Here is a 17,428-nt window from a genome sequence, read left to right on the forward strand (position 1 = left end):
GTTATTATTATGCTAAATATAATAGAATAATATATCATAAAAGTTCATAAACATCTTACTAATATCATAAACCGCGAAATTTGCTTGTGTATGAATTGAAGTAGTATCTACATCATTACATAGTATAAAACAAAGTCTCTTCCCGCTATCTGTCTATATGCTTAGATCTTTAAAACTACGCAACAGATTTTGCTGCGGGTTTTTTAAATAAGTAGATAGAGTGATTAATGAGGAAGGTTTGTCATGTGTTTAACATGCATAATATTGTACCAGTGTGAAGCCGGTTCGCTAGTAACTAATAAAATAAATAGAGTAACCATTTTGGAATTTTTTGTATTCTTAATTTTTTAAAATATCACATGCCAATTAATCTTATAAATACTATTAAATTTTCATCAAAGAAAATAACTTTCTTAAACTACTAAGGAACTCGTCGAAATGTACTCAATATTACTCAGAATGTCGTCTCCACCGCGACTGAAAGTGTTTTTATAACCGAAAGCTTTTTCAAACTCGCGGGCGCCACAGCAGTAGGTAAATCCTTTTGTGACGTCACGCCAGGTTCCGTGACTCATCCAGGCGACTCTGTCACAGACGTCGGCGCAAAGGACGTGCCTACTAGCTTCCGAGGGAGTCAGGTCAGGAATGTTGACTTGGATGATGGCCAGGGACCTACGCGATGACGGGTCTTGGATTACCTGCATATTTCATGATTATTATAATCGCGTAACGCTGTAGTCGATTGTTTTATATCGTTTATTATGAGTCATAGTCACAAACATACAGACTTAAAACAAACGTTAGTTGTTTCACTTCTCAATCTTTAGATTAATTTGTTACAGGTGTAAAAAAATAGTTTTCTTCACTTTTTACTTATTTTTACTGCTGTAATAAATATTCCGATGAACACTCATCTCAACCACACAACTCCATCCTTACACTCACCTTCCACAAATACTTGGGCACCGGTTGCCTTCTGTCCCCGTCAGAGAGAGTGACATTGATGAGGTGTCCTCCGGAGTCCCTCAGAGTTAACGAGTCCGCCTGGCCTGTCCACAGCAGCAATTTCTTGTCCGTCGTCTTTGCTAGCAGACGAATGCGCTCTTCCAAATTGTCCCAATTCTAAACAAAATCATCACAAGAATAAAACCTGTATTATTGTACTATTTATTTAAGTTATATATGTAATTGTGTTACTTTTATGCGCCTCACTTCATTTCTCTGTTTTGCATGTCTGTATTTTATGTTGTAAGTACTATGCTCTGTTCTGTGTTGTATTTTCGCCGTTTATTTATATACCTATTATGTTTTTTCTCGGAACAATAAAGTTAAATTAAATTTCAAGAGCTGTTTTTAATATGCTGATGGTGTTGTGTTGAAAATGTATCTATTACCTTCATTCGATTACGTTCGCGATTGGAAATATGTAGTTCGGCAAAATTTTGAACATCCGCTGTGGTTTTACGACTGGATGCCTCTTTTTAGCCTGCGGACTACTCTTTTTAGGAATGACTTTGCTAACTAAATTTTTTGTCACTATTTCCTCTCATTATTTATCTAATCATAAATGAATAGGTTATTACCTCAGCATGACAGGAGCTCCACTGAGCGATCAAATTCAAATTGCTATAAGTAGCCACTTGGGAAAGTCCAGGCATCACGTCCTTAGGGCTAACCAATTGTCTCTTCCCAAAACAACACTGATCATCCACAGGGAACCATCTGTTTAAAGCCCGTGATATCTCTAAATTCTGTTTACGACAATCGTACATAGTTTGGAAGTTAAAAGGTACATGTGTACTTTCAAACCATTCAGGATTTTTCGGAGCCACACCAGATAAAGTTCGTCTTAATGCAACTTTTGTGAAAATTGGCATGTTATTCCTTTTGTTCACACAAACTTCATACACGGGAGAAAATTTGCCTTCTATATAAAATCCAACATCAACTATTTCGGAGTCGATGTGACTACATCGAAAACCTCTCCTTGAAATCTCAAGCTGTCTTTTAGAAAAACATTTAAAATCTTCAAAATTATAAACCCTATCGTCGACTGCAAATTTAGTTTCTTCGATGCATGTGGCAGAAATCTTTGACTTCGGTATATTTTTGAAACTCCTAGGGCATGACAGATCGAGGGATAGGCCCTTAGGAATGTACATATAGTCACCAGCTGTTATCAATGATAGATAATGAGGCACGAATATTGATGGCAAGTTTCCAGTGAAATCGTTTTGTATATGCAAGGCACAATCTGTAATAGAAAAAAATGGGTTGTTTTAGTAAATCATTATTTTTGCTTGAATTGTGTTTCTTATTTTCATCGTCACCTCCATCTACTAACGTATTTTAATGTATTAACTACATTGTAAGTAAGTACCTTAGCATCACCGTAAATAACTCCCTCGGGCAGATCCGAATGAATCTCTGATTGAAAGAAACAATAAAGGTAAGCCCTTCTGGTCGTTCCGAAATGTCAGTAGTTTGTAGTTTTTGAGAAATTGCTATGTAATATATTATTTTACGCCAAAAGAGCCTGTGAAGGTCTAATTTCTAGGAATATATTATTTAAATTTATTTGAATTTGTCTGTCAGTCCTGAATATATCCTTCTCACCATGTGATTTAATAACAAAAGTCCGGTTGATGCTTCCAACTTCATTAGACACTACACACTTGTATTCTCCAATATCAGAGTACTGCATTTGAAAGTAATGTGTTTCGCTGTCGGTGTCCACTCGTTTTCCATTAAAATACCATTCCGTCTGGAATATAAAATAATAGTTACTATCATTATTTTTTGTGACTGTACAAAAGCAGTAGAAATTATCGATATTCGAATGAAATGACTACCATCTGATCTGTCTTCAAAGATATGATACATTTTTGGGTTAAAAGTGATCCACATGTTAGTCTAGTAGTTTTATTAGAAGGCTAAAGGCTTTTTTTATTAGGTATTTTAATATAAAATAATTTTTTATTAGGTACTTCTCTTGTTTTTCAGTGTCAGCAAATGTCAGACCAAACTTTAAAATTTCTAATAATTATATGTTTTTTTTTTAAATCCAAACTTTATAATAATACCTTAGCAGCAGGTTCAGCATAATTCGTGCAATCGAGCTCAACGAAGGACCTCTCGTCAAACTCTATGCTTGTCTCTGGTTCGGTCTGAAACTCCGGCGCAGAAGCTACTATCACTTCAACAGTAGCCGAGCTGGCACCAACAAATGTGCTAACCCTACAGTTGTACCGGCCTGAATCTTCAGCTTTTGCTTCATGTATTATTAATTCCCCCTCTGATATCAACCTTCCATCCTGCGAATAAAATTTATTTTTGATATTTGAAATAAATGTTTTGAGTCTAGATTAATAACTCGTGTAGGTATAATCGTTGACCTCACCACCTGTTTTTTATGAAAAACAACATCGTGACACTTCATAATTGTTCAATTATAATTTATGCATTGTAATAATGTGAGTATTCAGTAGGTACTTAAGAAGAAAAAAATACATATTATGATAGTTCTCAGATATTTTTTAAAACATAAAATTATTATCAGAATGACTTCTATGGTAGTAGTGTAGTAGAGCATATATATATTTTCATTAATTTACAACAAGTAGCATCACTACATAGTACACAACAAAATCACCTGCTGCGTCTGTCGTCTAAGCTTTCTTTTAAACCACGCAACGGATTTTGATGCAGTTTTCCCTGTTGTTTAAACTATTAATTAGTATAGGTTACACCCACAAGATATTATTATTTAGACAATTGCCAAAAGAATTACAGTATATTTCATACTTTGAACCATCTTAGTTTGCTTCCGATTTCGTGAGGAATGCTGCAATTAACCAAAGCACTCTCCCCTTCCTTTAGTGCTACAACTGATGAGGTTGGCTCGTCATATGGAGAACCTAAAAATATTTAACAGATTTATGGGTAAGAAGCTCTACGACTAGGTACATCTCAAGAAGACTATTAAGACAAATAGACTAGATCGGGATTAGATTTATTACCTAAATACTTCTAAAACATTCATCTTTCTCTTGATCATTCAAATCTTACAACTATTATCGATCGACAATCGTTCGACGAAGTTACGAAGTTAAAAATACATATATATTTATAAAGACAGAACAATAAAGTATACTTACGTCTAACATCTATCAAGAAGTATTTTTGGTCTGTACCCAAACGATTCGCCGCCTTGCACAAGTGGTATCCCCTTGATTTGACATCCACGTTTTTTACCACCAGAGTTCCGTCATCTCCAATGTCGTAGAACTCTGTGCCTTCAACATAAATAGGTTTTAGTATTATTTTAACTTCATAAGTTGTTTCATATAAGTTGTTTCTTTGACTCTCTCTCTCTTTCACCAGTTGTGTCGTCGGAAATGACAACAATCCTTGGACATACTATTGTTGCCTATCAGCTGATTAGACTGTGTCCTTTAGTCATCTCCTACGATAACTACAAGAGGATATTTTGTGGTCCTATTCTAGGGCGGAATCAAATACTTAAGTTTATAAGGACTGTAGTTGATAAGAACAAGAACTGGTGAACCGTATTTTATAATGAGAAAGTATTCTCACTACATTCTAAATTAAAAGTGTATAAAAATAGAAATTTTATCCTGCCCTGTGTGTCCTACCACCTGCATACTGAAGGACTAGTGCGTTATACTGGTGTTCACTTAATCGAGATGACCGACACGCTAATAGCTAAGAAGAATATAAGTAAGCCGCGCTTCTAAATCTATGGTAGATTTAGAAGGGCCCAGAGCGCGGCCCAAGTATCTATGTTCTAATTAACAAAATCGCGTTCATCTTACAACATTGTGTTCACCACAATTTTAAAATCAATGTTTTTAATACTGTTTTTCATTGGCTTACCTTTAGCAATGTTGAAGCCTGAAAAAGTCCAAGTAATAATGGGTTTCGGTTTACCAACAGCTTTGCAAGGGATACGTACTGCGAGGTCACCTTCCACGGCTCTGTATATTGTATTTTCAACGTTCACTATTTCTGGAGGACCTATGGGCAATTTACTTATATTATTAAATATTATACAAAACAATTTTCTCTGTTATAAAAACGTATTTGTTAATATAGAATATGCACAATCATTTGTACATAGATATGTTGAGTAAGATTTTTTTATTAGCCATTCGACGTGTCTCACTGCTGGGCAAAGGCATTACCTTCCCCTTTCCCCAAATTTCACAGAATATGGACACATGCAACATCAGGTGTTACAAGCGTGGCCTACTTGGTTTCTTAGGCTTGTGAAAGCACTCTGTAATTGCGCTACCCCTCTCACCTTCAAACCGGAACACAACAAGCAGACATTGCTGTTTGACAGCAGTGCAATAGATAAGAGTGAGTACTAATGCAGAAAACCTTGTACCATGGTAAAAAACTGAGATGTTTTTAATAAGAAAATAAGGTTCTAAAAATCCTGTGGTACTTATATACAAATATGATAATTCTCACTGACGCGAACTACACGAGTAGGTACAGCTTCTCTACAGACTATAAACTATACCACAATCAAATAGAATTTCATGATTACGGTTTATAAATTCTTACGGAAATTTAGTCATTCACAAGGAAAGAACTTACCATAAACGTTAATTTGATAAGTGATATTGGTTTCGCCACCAATGTTGCTCGCGTTGCAAGTATAGAAGCCGTCGTCGCTATACGTCAAGCCATTCAGAGACAGCGACCCACTACTGTCACCCCTGAAAATAGTTATAAGTAACTACTATATCAGTAGGAGGACGCTCTTTAGCTATATATAATATCATTCTATCTTAATAATCTTCCGTTGTGTAATGATAGAACGACTAAGCAGAAAAGTTTAGATCTAATTAACTAAATATTTTTATTGAAAACTAGCTGTTGCTATCCTCGAGTCATTCTAATTATACCAATTATTGTCAAAATCGGCCCAGAGCAAGAAAGCATGACTTAAAGACACCTAAACAGACATTTTCGCATTTATAATGTAAAAAAGACAAAATAGGCTCTATTTCACCACTTGCTTGTAAAGTATAAGATAGCCAGAAAGTAACTATAAATATCGAACACCTAGTTTTAAAAATTATATTTCAGAAAGTGTTCAATAGGACTAACTGGCTAATCACATGAGGCAGATTAGTATTCATCTGAATTAACTTTTGTCTTCTACTATAGTGCAAAACGTATGCATTACATTTGAATAAAGATATTTCCAAGTTGAATACTTACTTTAAAATTTTTGGAGCAACTTTAGGCTCCATGCTCCTGAAGGTCCACTCTGTAGTTGGCTCAGGGTATCCACTAGCATGGCACTCCAATTTTATATTCCTCCCGACGCGTGTCTCTATGGTGCTTCTTTCGGGTATCTCTATGCTTATTGGCACTGTAACATTTTCAGAAATTACATCTCTTGAAAAGCACTATAGGTCTATCCACACGCTTCAGAACGTGGCAGGAAAGCTCAAACACGGACACTGACATGTGTGATAGAATTAAATGTATGTGTTTTATATTGTTCATGCATGAATTAATCTAATCTATAAGAATTAATCTACATTCAACCGCATGTGATCGACTGCAACTAGGTCTAAAAAGGATACATCCAGGTTTAACCAAGAAAGACCAGCTGCACCTAGGTCTAGCCAGGTACAATGTGAATATGAAATTTCAATTCGGTAGGGTAAGTAAGATAAGGTGATTCTAATTTGTATGCAAAATACTCCAACTTACTGTATCTTGTACTTAAAAGGAAACAACACAAACTTTTAACATAAACCTTACCTATGTATTTGACTTCAATCGTGTTTTTATCTGTGCCGAGCTTGTTTCGCGCTTGACATGTGTAATTACCACTATTCTCCCCGATGGGTTTGATTCTAAAACATAAGATCATTTTAAATCTATATTTAAATACATTGCGATCTAACAATGCAAGTGTAACAAGTAGTTCAGGCAAAAACCTATTATTGAGGAGATTGTAACCAATAGAACTAAAACAGATAGGTAAAATAGATGATTTAGCGTGTGGTTCCGCTCTATAATAGGAACACCCCCATGACCTACCTTGGATGTTGTACGACATAGCCTATAAGTAGCTGATAGGCAGCAGTGTTATATCAAAGAGGATTGATTTCGGCGATTGTCACATCACAGCCGAATCTAAAGTTAGTCAGAATGTTAAAGTTTATTTTTACCCAGGTCCTGGGTTTTACGGCGTCACAGCCCCGAATTATGTTGGGAACATGCAGAGTTTAGGGAGAGATAATCAATAGACTGTTTCAAATGGAATTGACCAGCATATGTTGCACGTATGGACATAGAGCGATGGACCATAGCTAAAGTGGAAAGCAGGTGAGTCCAGGGGAAGAGGTTGTTCAGCAGAGAGGTAGGTGGAAGATACCAGGAAGCAATGTCGTCATAACTTGATGAGGAAGGCTAGAGACTGGAAGTCATGGAGGAGGATGAAGGAGGCTTTGGAGATGATGCAAGGGCTGCAGTGATTATTAAGTTTACATACGTACTTTAAACTGTAGTCTCTGTATATATGATGATCTTTATTCGAGACGACGATTTTATCATTTAAAGTCCATATCACGTGTGGTTTGGGATTCCCTTCTGTTGTACAATACAAAGTTTTGGATGCTCCTTCTTTCAAAATAACACTCCTTTTATCTTTTCGTATTGTTGGTGGATCTGATAATTAAAACATAATAATTATATATGATGATAGCTTCATTCAAAATTAGCACGCTCAATGGCTGGAGTGTTGGAGCCCAGGGTCCACTGTCTTACATTTTCATCTCCACTTTGCACGGTTGTCATTAACTATTTTTTTATTTAAAATTGATAAATAAACTTACATTCAACATTTAACCTAACGTAATGATGATCGGAGCCGGCAGTATTCCGTGCCTCACACCTCACGCTACCGGCTTGGTCTCTCTTCACTTTGTGGAGAACAAGAGTAGATTTGTCACCAGACGTGTACAGACTATATCCGTCTGAATCTGCATGGAAGTCCCTCCATGTAATGCTTGTGTTTGCCTTACCGGATAACAAACTGTGGAAAAAACACATATTACATTTCAGTTTAACAGCCATTTATTTATACAATTTCGGTGTGCCTTTTTGACACAACTATTTTCCAAACTATTCTCAAAATTACTACAGTATATATTACTTTGAGTGTAGGTGAGTGAATTTTAGAACATTTCGATCACCGTCATTACCTTCCTTTAATTTTCTACAAAGACAATAATCTTTTTAATACCCCAATTTATGAATAATAATAATGTGTAAAATTTTACTGTACCCCCAGGTAGAGTAAAATTTTATCAATATTTAATTATTAAGATTTTAGAAAGGTTCTTTTAGAGGGACGGTAATGACGCGGCGGTCTAAATTTTCGCAAATTCACCGAGAACTTACTTGCAAGTTAATTTTACATCTGATCCTTCTATAATATTAACTTTTGTAATGCCTTTATTTATAACGGGTCGTTCTGAAACAACATTTTTTTTTTTAATTTTTTATTCATAACGAAACTACAAGTATATTTTATCTAGGGGCCTTCGTACGGGTGCAATATTATGAACATGTAAACCTTCCTCTTTAATCACTTTATTTACTAAGAAAATCCGTTGCTTTGTTTTAAATATTTAAGCATACCTAAGGACAGACAAACAGCAGAAAGCGACATTGTCTTATACTATGAAATGATAATTATTGTACATTATTCTGTGTCACTAGTGCGACAGAGAATCTTTTTTTATATGAGCGAAATGGAAGATAAGACGATGGGATCTGAACGCAAGGACTTTTCTATTTACTCACCATCGAGTCGATTGGCAGCGAGACACAGCTAACCAATCACAGTGCGCCATTGTGACGCAACGACAACGACACCATAATGTGATTGGTTGGCTGGGCTTCACTTCGAATCGATTGGATAGTAAGAAGTGAAATGCAAACCCGCACTTCGCCCTTTGTCTACAGATATTGTAAGTTACAGAAACGGCCATAATGTTACATACCGATTGGGTGTTTCACAGTGACTTCCATAATGCCGCTAGCGTCGACACCATTGGTCGAAGCTTTACATCTGTATGTACCACTCCTTTTGATGTTAACACGCATGGTACTCATGTAGTCATATGGTGGTTCTATCACTGAAAACTAATAGATATATTTCATTACACAATTTCATGTGCAACTTTTTTTTTTGTTGTAGCACGTAATTATCTTTTTCTGTTCTAGAGGTAACAAATTGAAACTATAGAAATTTTTGCGCCTGTTTGATAAAGTATCTTATAGCGTATATGTCGGATAGTGTTAAAAATTATGTTTCACAAGTGCGGTATAGGGCTAACTGGCCAATGGCGTTAAATTTATCTAGCAGTTAGTGTATCTGACCGATTATAATATGATGACGAGACGACGACGATGATGACGATATTAGAAACTTGTTTGAATGAGTGTATGACCGGCCGATTGCGTGTTAACAACCCTCTTTGGGAACGCTGTTATTTCCTCTTAGTTTCTTCTTTCTTAGCTGTGAAGGTATTATATCCCTTAATCGCTTTGTATGACATCCACGAGAGGATGGAGTGGTCATATTTTAAGACCGCCACCAATGCGCTGATAATGACTCCACTATCAATTCTGTGGACTCCACTTACTTCAGAATTAATTTTTGTCCCTGACTCCACGTGCTCCCAAATGACGGTAGGTTCAGGATACCCTTTAACTTTGCAGGTAAATTTCAACAGGTCGTTGTAGAATGCAAATACTTTGGCCCCTTCCATAATCTCCACTGTTGGATCTTTCGGTAATGATTTCACTGAAATTAAAGAAGAACTATAACTCTTCATAGTCGTATTCGTATATTTATAATGCCAAGAAAGTTGTTGTGTGTGTTTCATTCTACGTAATGACCACGTGGTAATGACTTACGATGTTTTCCTTCACCGGAAGCAGGTGATGGTCTATGAAAACTACTCATATACGAACTCAGGAGTGAATGCATGAGTAGGATTCGAACATACAATAAATACATACATTCAATGCTTGGCATTATCTTATTTTTGTAGAATTGAGCAGTATGTAGCCACACTGATCGCTATATCGTTAGAATCGTTTAAGTCCTCCATAGAGCAGGATGGGGGGCAGTTGCACTGCATATAGCACTACAGTCACACAAGTTTTTCCTGGAGAAACCACTAATTATATAGTATAGATTGATCAATGAATATTAACATATTTTGGCGAAGTGTGTGCATACCTAATTCCGGTCGTTGTGGTTCTACTGGCTTACTGTACCTTCTTATCACTTCACCCGTCTTAGAAATTTGAGCATTAATCTGCAAATATTTTAAAAATATAAATTTACACGAAATACCTACGTTATGATACGTGGAACTAAATTATATCCCTCTGTTTTTGCTAAAGGTGCATAATGATATACTAATGTGCTGATAATCCGACACAGGGAGAAATTTGCTTTAGTAAAGTGAATTTCCACATTCATTCGTGAAAATAGAGAAAAAATCTGAATATACTTACAACAATCTTAAACTGATTGGTCGGCGGCACGAATCGGGAAGCATAGTATATTTTTCTTTTTTCATCCAAAACTTGTGCATCAAACGCCATAAGTACATTATCATCAAAATCTACGATGTCAATTGTTCTCAACTTGATATCATCTGGAGTTTCTAGTTGTATCATTATAAACGAGTTGACATCTGGAATGTCGCCGGTTTTGTATGATTTTAAAACAATAACGTTATTTACATTTCAGTTATTCATATTTTTTCATTTAAAATATGCATCAAAATCTAACCCTAGGTTATATACCCAACAGCTAACAACTAGGTTATATACCTACCCACATGTTTTATTTAATTTTAAACAGTAAGGTATTGTCACTTCGACTTTTTAATTTACATGTAGGTACAATTAACGAAACAGAATTAAATAATAAAAAAGTAGAATTGCCACACCTGCCATTGGTCGATTGGACATTGCATCTATAGAAGTACTCAACAATGGCGAAAATCGATGGCGAAAATCAAACGAAGTTTTGGCCGTAACGGTCAGTGTGGATTCAGCCCCACTGTCCACTTTGGCTGTATAGTTGCCAGGTTCTGGGTATGATATCTTCAAAACCTACAAAAAAATATGCTTCAATGTGTCGTGTCCTTTACGTTCAAAATAAAGGCTGTAACTTGTTGTTGCTTGTAACTCAAGTTATGGTACTGAATAGTAATTGATTGTCTCGAATTAATTAATTCGAGAAAAAAATGATAGTGGTTTTAAATTTAAAATTGTAAAATTTAAAGTTTTTATTTTTGTAATTGTTGCAAATTTCATATAAAAGTCATATAAAACTTTATCACTGAGACCGAACGAGAGCGAATCCAAGAATCTTATGTAAAAGAGAGTTGATTCTGTAAAAATTCGTTATATGTCTAGAAGATCACAGATGTCCCAGAAAAAAAGTATTGGTCCTCCCGAGGGAAAACTCATGTGGGCGTAGCCGCGGGCTATAGTACCTAAGTTAAAAATAAAGTTAATTGTGCACTCAATTCCCGTTTTTGAAATGAAATTCCTATTTACTTTAGTGGGTTTTCCCCAATAGATAATGCTTATTACCATTTAACTTATCTTAAATGTCTCGCCACGACCCAGTCGGAGCGATAATTTGTCGTAAACAAATTTTTATATACAAATAATTATTCAGTGTACCTAAATACCTACTTTTAAAAAGTTAGATGTAACGACGAACCATCGCAATCTAGATAAAGCACAGATAATAAGAACATTACATGATGTTCTTATATCTGTGGGTTAAATTAGCCATTTCATTGGAAGGCTAGCCCGATCATTAATTAATGTCGGCATTCAATCAATCGGGATGCCAATCACGGTTGCGTTCCAGATTTTAAAACCACGAAATCCGGGGACAGAATATAAAAAAACCGACAGACTATACAGAATATATATAATAACCGACAGAATATAAATATATTGTTTAAGATTCGGCTGTGATTTTAAAACCGGCCGCCTGCCTGATGCCTAGGCTGTATGTCCCTTAGACGCATCGTACGACATCCACGGGGTACCTATTTGTACTTAACAATAATTTAAAATATTTCACACGCCACCCACCTAGCTAGCCCATAATTATATTATATTATTAATATTAGCGCCTAGCGTGGCGTGGGCGTGAGTACTATTTGTTATCTGAGTGACCGGAAGAACAAAATTGAAAAGTTATAAATGTCTACATAGTTACGTACATATAGTTTATATATTATTTAGTTGGTACTTAAGTACCTTAGTGCTAGGTATGTCCACAATAGTTTTAGTTTCTGATTCTGTCCCATTTGGTTGGAAAACTTTCACCTCAGTCGTTTTGTCGCCGGTCAAGACAATGGTAGTATCTTTCACAGTTTCATCCACTTTATACTGAAAACAAAAATGTGCTATTAATTTCTTGATTCGACCTAGTCACAGTGTCTGTTTGAAAGGAAGAAGATCAAGCAGTGAAGAAAGGCAAAGGTAATCCGGTTACAGACTTCTCCTTCATAATCGTATTCCTCATTGCTAATGGTTATGTTCATCACGTAGCGTGGAATGAAACACACAGAACAACTTTCTTGGCACTATTAATAGAGTGATTTGCTATTGATTTACAACTAAACTAAATATTAGCAATAAGAATTACTTACTTTCACTTCATGATGACCAGGGGGAAGTGACTTTTCTACCAATTTAGTCTTTTTGCTTTCAATAGTCTCCGCAACATAGTTTATTACCTAAAACATTCATAATAGTATAAAATAATCGTGCACTTGTTTCCTGTTGCGTTGCAGCGCATACACAGAACCATTGTATGGAATTTAAATAGTGATAAAAATAAAATTTAGTAATTCTTTACAATTAAACGAGTAGGTACTATACAAAATGTTAGCTCAATTGGCTAAAAATAAACTGAGTTGTGGGGTACCATCCAAACATATTAACATTTACGTTTCAAGTAGTTAAAGGCTTCCAAAATAAGTTGTTTAGAAAAAATCTTGGACAAGATTTTATTGTAGTCAGGGAGATCTTACTGACATGATATTTTTAAATATGAGTGCTGTGCAATGCGAGCTCCGTGACGCATGCGCACACTGCACCACGACATTTTAATTCAAGAATTGCGTGGCTCTTGGCCACGGCGCGAATCCACTATGAGTTCGAAACACCTCATATTCAGTGAGCTCTTCGACCGTTATAGCATGATGGATGAGGTCTCAGCATCATGCAGATCTGCAAGTCTAGCTTCACCAAGGAAGAGATTTACAGAGGCAAGTAGCTGCTCTTCGAGGTGCTCGGAATGTCCGCTCAGATGCCATCTCGCAGGAGAGATGAGGAGAAAGGCGAGCGAAGTCTCCAGGACATCATCACCTTGTTCAAGGGCCCGACCCTGACGACGTGCCGACGTTCGTGGCGGAGAAACTGTCCAAGCTGCCACCAGTCACGTTCGACCACGTCGATGTCACCAGGCTGCTGAAGGATATTACAGCCTTCAAAGCGAGTCTGGCCCAGATGCAATGTAGGATGGAAGCATCGGAAAATACCATCAGTGAGTTGCGTTCGGAATTATTATCGTTAAAAAATAATGATTCCGAATGTAGGTCACCAGCGTAGCCTCCAACATTAACATTCGTCGTGGGGCGCAAAACGCACCTATGGGCAGTTTCTACTCGGCGAAATTTGACTCGCCGCTTGCAGCTGTGCCGCGTGATGCGCCCCGCCGCCCACTCCTCCCCCGCGCGGAGCCGACAACACAGCCGGGCACGTCGGCCCTGACACGTGCCTATGCCGGTGTAGCCACCCGTCCGGCCGTTGCACCATCTCAACGGCCCGTCATTCAGCAGTGTAATAAAGCTGCTGAGCTGCATGAGCTTCCTCGACCTCAAGGCAGCGAAGCCGAAGCATCGGAAGGACCCGTGTGATGAGGAGGGCTTCATCAAAGTGAAGCGGAAGAAGAAGAAGCCCATCATCCGCAATCATCACGGATCTGCCCTGACCGGATCGAAGCATCTGCTGCGTCCGGAGGTGAAATCGACGCAGCTGTATGTGTCGCGACTGCACTGTCTACGAAGGAGGAGGATATCGTAGACTACGTACTGAAGAAATCCAACTTCACTCTCCGGGTCGAACAGATGGCATCTCGCCACAAAGTGAACTTCAATTCGTTTGTGGTTAGGGTGCCGACCCATCATCTGGAGAAATTCATGAAAGAGGACTTCTGGGTGCAGGCAGTAGTGTTCCGTAGGTTCCGAGGACGCCTGCCTGCTGACCCAGCGTGCCACAAGTCGCCGACACTACGTGTGACCTACTTTTAAGAATATTTTATTTATATGTATTTTAGTCTGTAAGGTATTTATAATATGGGTCACTGGCATTTGTATTAGGTTTTTTATACTGTACTTATGTTATTACCTGAAATAAAATGATTTAATATAAATATGACTTAAACTACGGTTCTGCTGTATGTAGGTACATATGCAATGCAAGAGTGATTGGCCAGTTAGCCCTATCTAATACTTATAAAACACAATTTTACGCTATCTGTTCAATATGTTACATATAGACAGACGGGACAGGTGAAACTTAATAAAAATTACCTAAATACAAATCGTTTACCTCGCCAACGTTAGACTTCTGCATGTGGAACACTTTTCCATCAGTGGCTTTCGAGATGGAATAGTACGCTGCGTATTCGGGGTTGTTTTTTGTCATACCACAGTCTCCCGTCAGAAGAAATACTACCTGAAAATCATTTAGAACATCCATAATAATTTTATATTATTTATTTATTGCCAAACTCTTACTCTATTATTAAAGATTTGTAACCAGTGAAAAATAGAATAGGCCCAATACAAGCATACATACTATTTAGATATATAAGATAAGTACTAGATGTTGCTCGGGGCTACACTCCCGTGGGAATTTGGACATAAAATATAGCTTATAGCAATCTTCAACAATGTTCCTTTCTAAGGATGAAAGAATTTCTGAAATTGGTTCGGTAGTTTCGGAGATTAACCGTCTCAAACATACAAAATCACAAACTCATAAACTGTTACCTCTTTATAATAATAGTATAGACTAGCTGCGCCCGGGGCCTCGCTCTGTGGGAATTTCGTATCCTATCTTTAGTTCCAGGTGATATTCTACCCGCCAAATAACAATCCGTCCACTAGATTTTGCATGAAAGAGTAACAAAAATAAACACATACCTACATCCTCACAAACTTTTGCATTTATAATATTAGTAAGTTGATCTGCAATGAAAACTTAGTGAATTCACCCAGAGAACACCCGAATATGTCAACTAACCCAGCAATCTCGTCGAGACGCGTCAACTGTCAGTTTTGATCTAGTATAAGCGGGTTACATTTATCGCCTTTTGACTTAAAAATTCTAAAGTTTCTAATACCTGTGATTGCTGGCTCACGGCCATATTTTTCACTTTTTCGAGTTTCATATAGTCCTTGGCGGTGGCGTCGGTAAACACGTAGATGTAGGATGAGGGGTGGCTGACTTCCAGCGCCATCTCTATCCCACTCATGGAGTGCTCTGGGCAGTCACCTCCCCCGTGCACAGATATGGAAGCTAGGGCTAACTTAAATGTCGCTCTGTCTTTTGTTACTGTTAATACTTTATTTTCCGAAACTGCAAGGGATACAGAACTACGTGTAAACTCAATAGCATGTTAAACAAAAGCATTGAAAAGTGTGACTCTTGCTTGAAGGCGCTTTTCTTTACCACTTTTTCCAACCAATTCTAATACTTTTTCCAATACAAAACAACATTGTTATTATAATTTATATTTATTATGTATTTAATACGTATTAAATACATAATAAATATCTACATAATATAGGTGTAAATCTTTCTAATAATTTAAAACAAATTTCTAAATAAACTATTCAGGTGGTGCTGCGGTGGTGTCGCCAAGCCACAGTTGTTTTGTCACACCTATTTACTTGCCTTTACGTAGCTATATTTTTTAAAATTATATTTTATGATTTAATTTGGAAATGCTTCTTATCTTTCTAAATTAGTAAAAGCACGGAACAGGCAAGCAAGTACCTGATACATATTTTTTATTACAATTATATTCATGCTCGAAATAAACAAAGTAAATGTAGAATTGCTTATGTTAAAATTAAATTTATTCAAACCTTTCTAACAAATATCATAAATGCGAATAATATGTAACTGAACCACTAAAATTCTACTACATTTAACAGAAAAGACATATTTCACACTTATTTGAAGGAATATATACTTTTCATATCTGCCGTATCTTAAAAATTGACACAAATATGTTTTTATTCAACGAGAGCAAAACTAATCTAGGTATTTATGTAATAATTAAGTAACTTATAAATATACCTACTAATTTATTTTTTAATTAACATAAAAATGAATCCACGTACCTGGGTCATTAAAGGTAACAATTATAAAGTTGTCAATTTGCGAATCGTTAGAATATAACACTGCATCAAATACCAAATTAGTATTCTCTTTCACTTGGTTTATATCATCGAACATAGAATATGTGTCATCTATAACGAAGGTTAGGCTGCTTTTGGTTTCCACTTTTAGTAAAAAACACCCCGAAAACACAAATAAATATAACGACCACATTGCTACTGGATGTGTCTTAGAAGACAACTGAAGTGAGTTCAGTCGCTCATTATTATTAAGTTCTTGCATGTTAGGTATGTTGATAACGCATATAATCAGGTTAAAAATAAGTTTGCCGTTCCTACTGTTTAGTAGGTAATAGGGTTCCCAACTGTGATGATAAAAACAGTATTATACTGTTTTTCACTAAATTATACTTTTTACTGTCGAACAATAAAAAAGTATAGAAAATACTATGTTCAGACAGACACATATTATTTAAAAATTTTATTAGAGGGGTCGCTCAGTCTCTATAAAGCCGCAAAATAACGCGTTGCCGCGTTCGTTAAAAACATTAAATAAAAAATACTGCTATTTTTCCTAAAGTACAGTAATTTTTTCTTGGCAGACAGACAGATAATTTCTGGTAAAAAAAAGTTGGCAACCCTAGTAGCTAATGAATCAGCGCACTGTTTAAAATGGCTGGGTGTGTGTTGTGGTTTAAATCATCATTGGGTCACGGAAGGCTGCAGATGATGATGATGACTGTTTAAAATTGCACCGATTCGTGTTTAAAATTGCACCGAAGCTCAGCAGTCATATTCCTCAGGTGAAATTCGAGGAGTAGAGAGAGTTTTCTTAAACTTGCTAGAAATTTACAAATGTAGGTACCTACATTATACTTATGTTTTAAACAAAAAATCTCTTCGAA

General features: G+C 36.5%; 1 protein-coding gene across 1 annotated transcript; it reads right to left on the reverse strand.

Moving 5' to 3' along the window:
* Nucleotides 1-313: 313 nt before the first annotated feature.
* Nucleotides 314-16,821, reverse strand: LOC128678666 (hemicentin-1-like). Its single transcript, XM_053760379.1, has 24 exons — nucleotides 16,527-16,821; nucleotides 15,521-15,756; nucleotides 14,725-14,850; nucleotides 12,759-12,845; nucleotides 12,364-12,495; nucleotides 11,028-11,193; nucleotides 10,588-10,769; nucleotides 10,307-10,385; nucleotides 9,705-9,865; nucleotides 9,060-9,201; nucleotides 8,455-8,527; nucleotides 7,887-8,086; nucleotides 7,548-7,719; nucleotides 6,808-6,902; nucleotides 6,256-6,409; nucleotides 5,626-5,747; nucleotides 4,897-5,037; nucleotides 4,158-4,295; nucleotides 3,805-3,917; nucleotides 3,084-3,314; nucleotides 2,617-2,764; nucleotides 1,584-2,254; nucleotides 946-1,122; nucleotides 314-698 (listed from the first exon to the last, which is right to left on the reverse strand). Exons 1-24 carry the CDS (start codon nucleotides 16,804-16,806, stop codon nucleotides 414-416), a joined length of 4,311 nt encoding a protein of 1,436 aa, XP_053616354.1. The 5' UTR covers nucleotides 16,807-16,821; the 3' UTR covers nucleotides 314-413.
* Nucleotides 16,822-17,428: the final 607 nt, after the last annotated feature.

This window comes from Plodia interpunctella, chromosome 20, assembly GCF_027563975.2.
Source record: "Plodia interpunctella isolate USDA-ARS_2022_Savannah chromosome 20, ilPloInte3.2, whole genome shotgun sequence".
NCBI lineage: Eukaryota > Metazoa > Arthropoda > Insecta > Lepidoptera > Pyralidae > Plodia > Plodia interpunctella.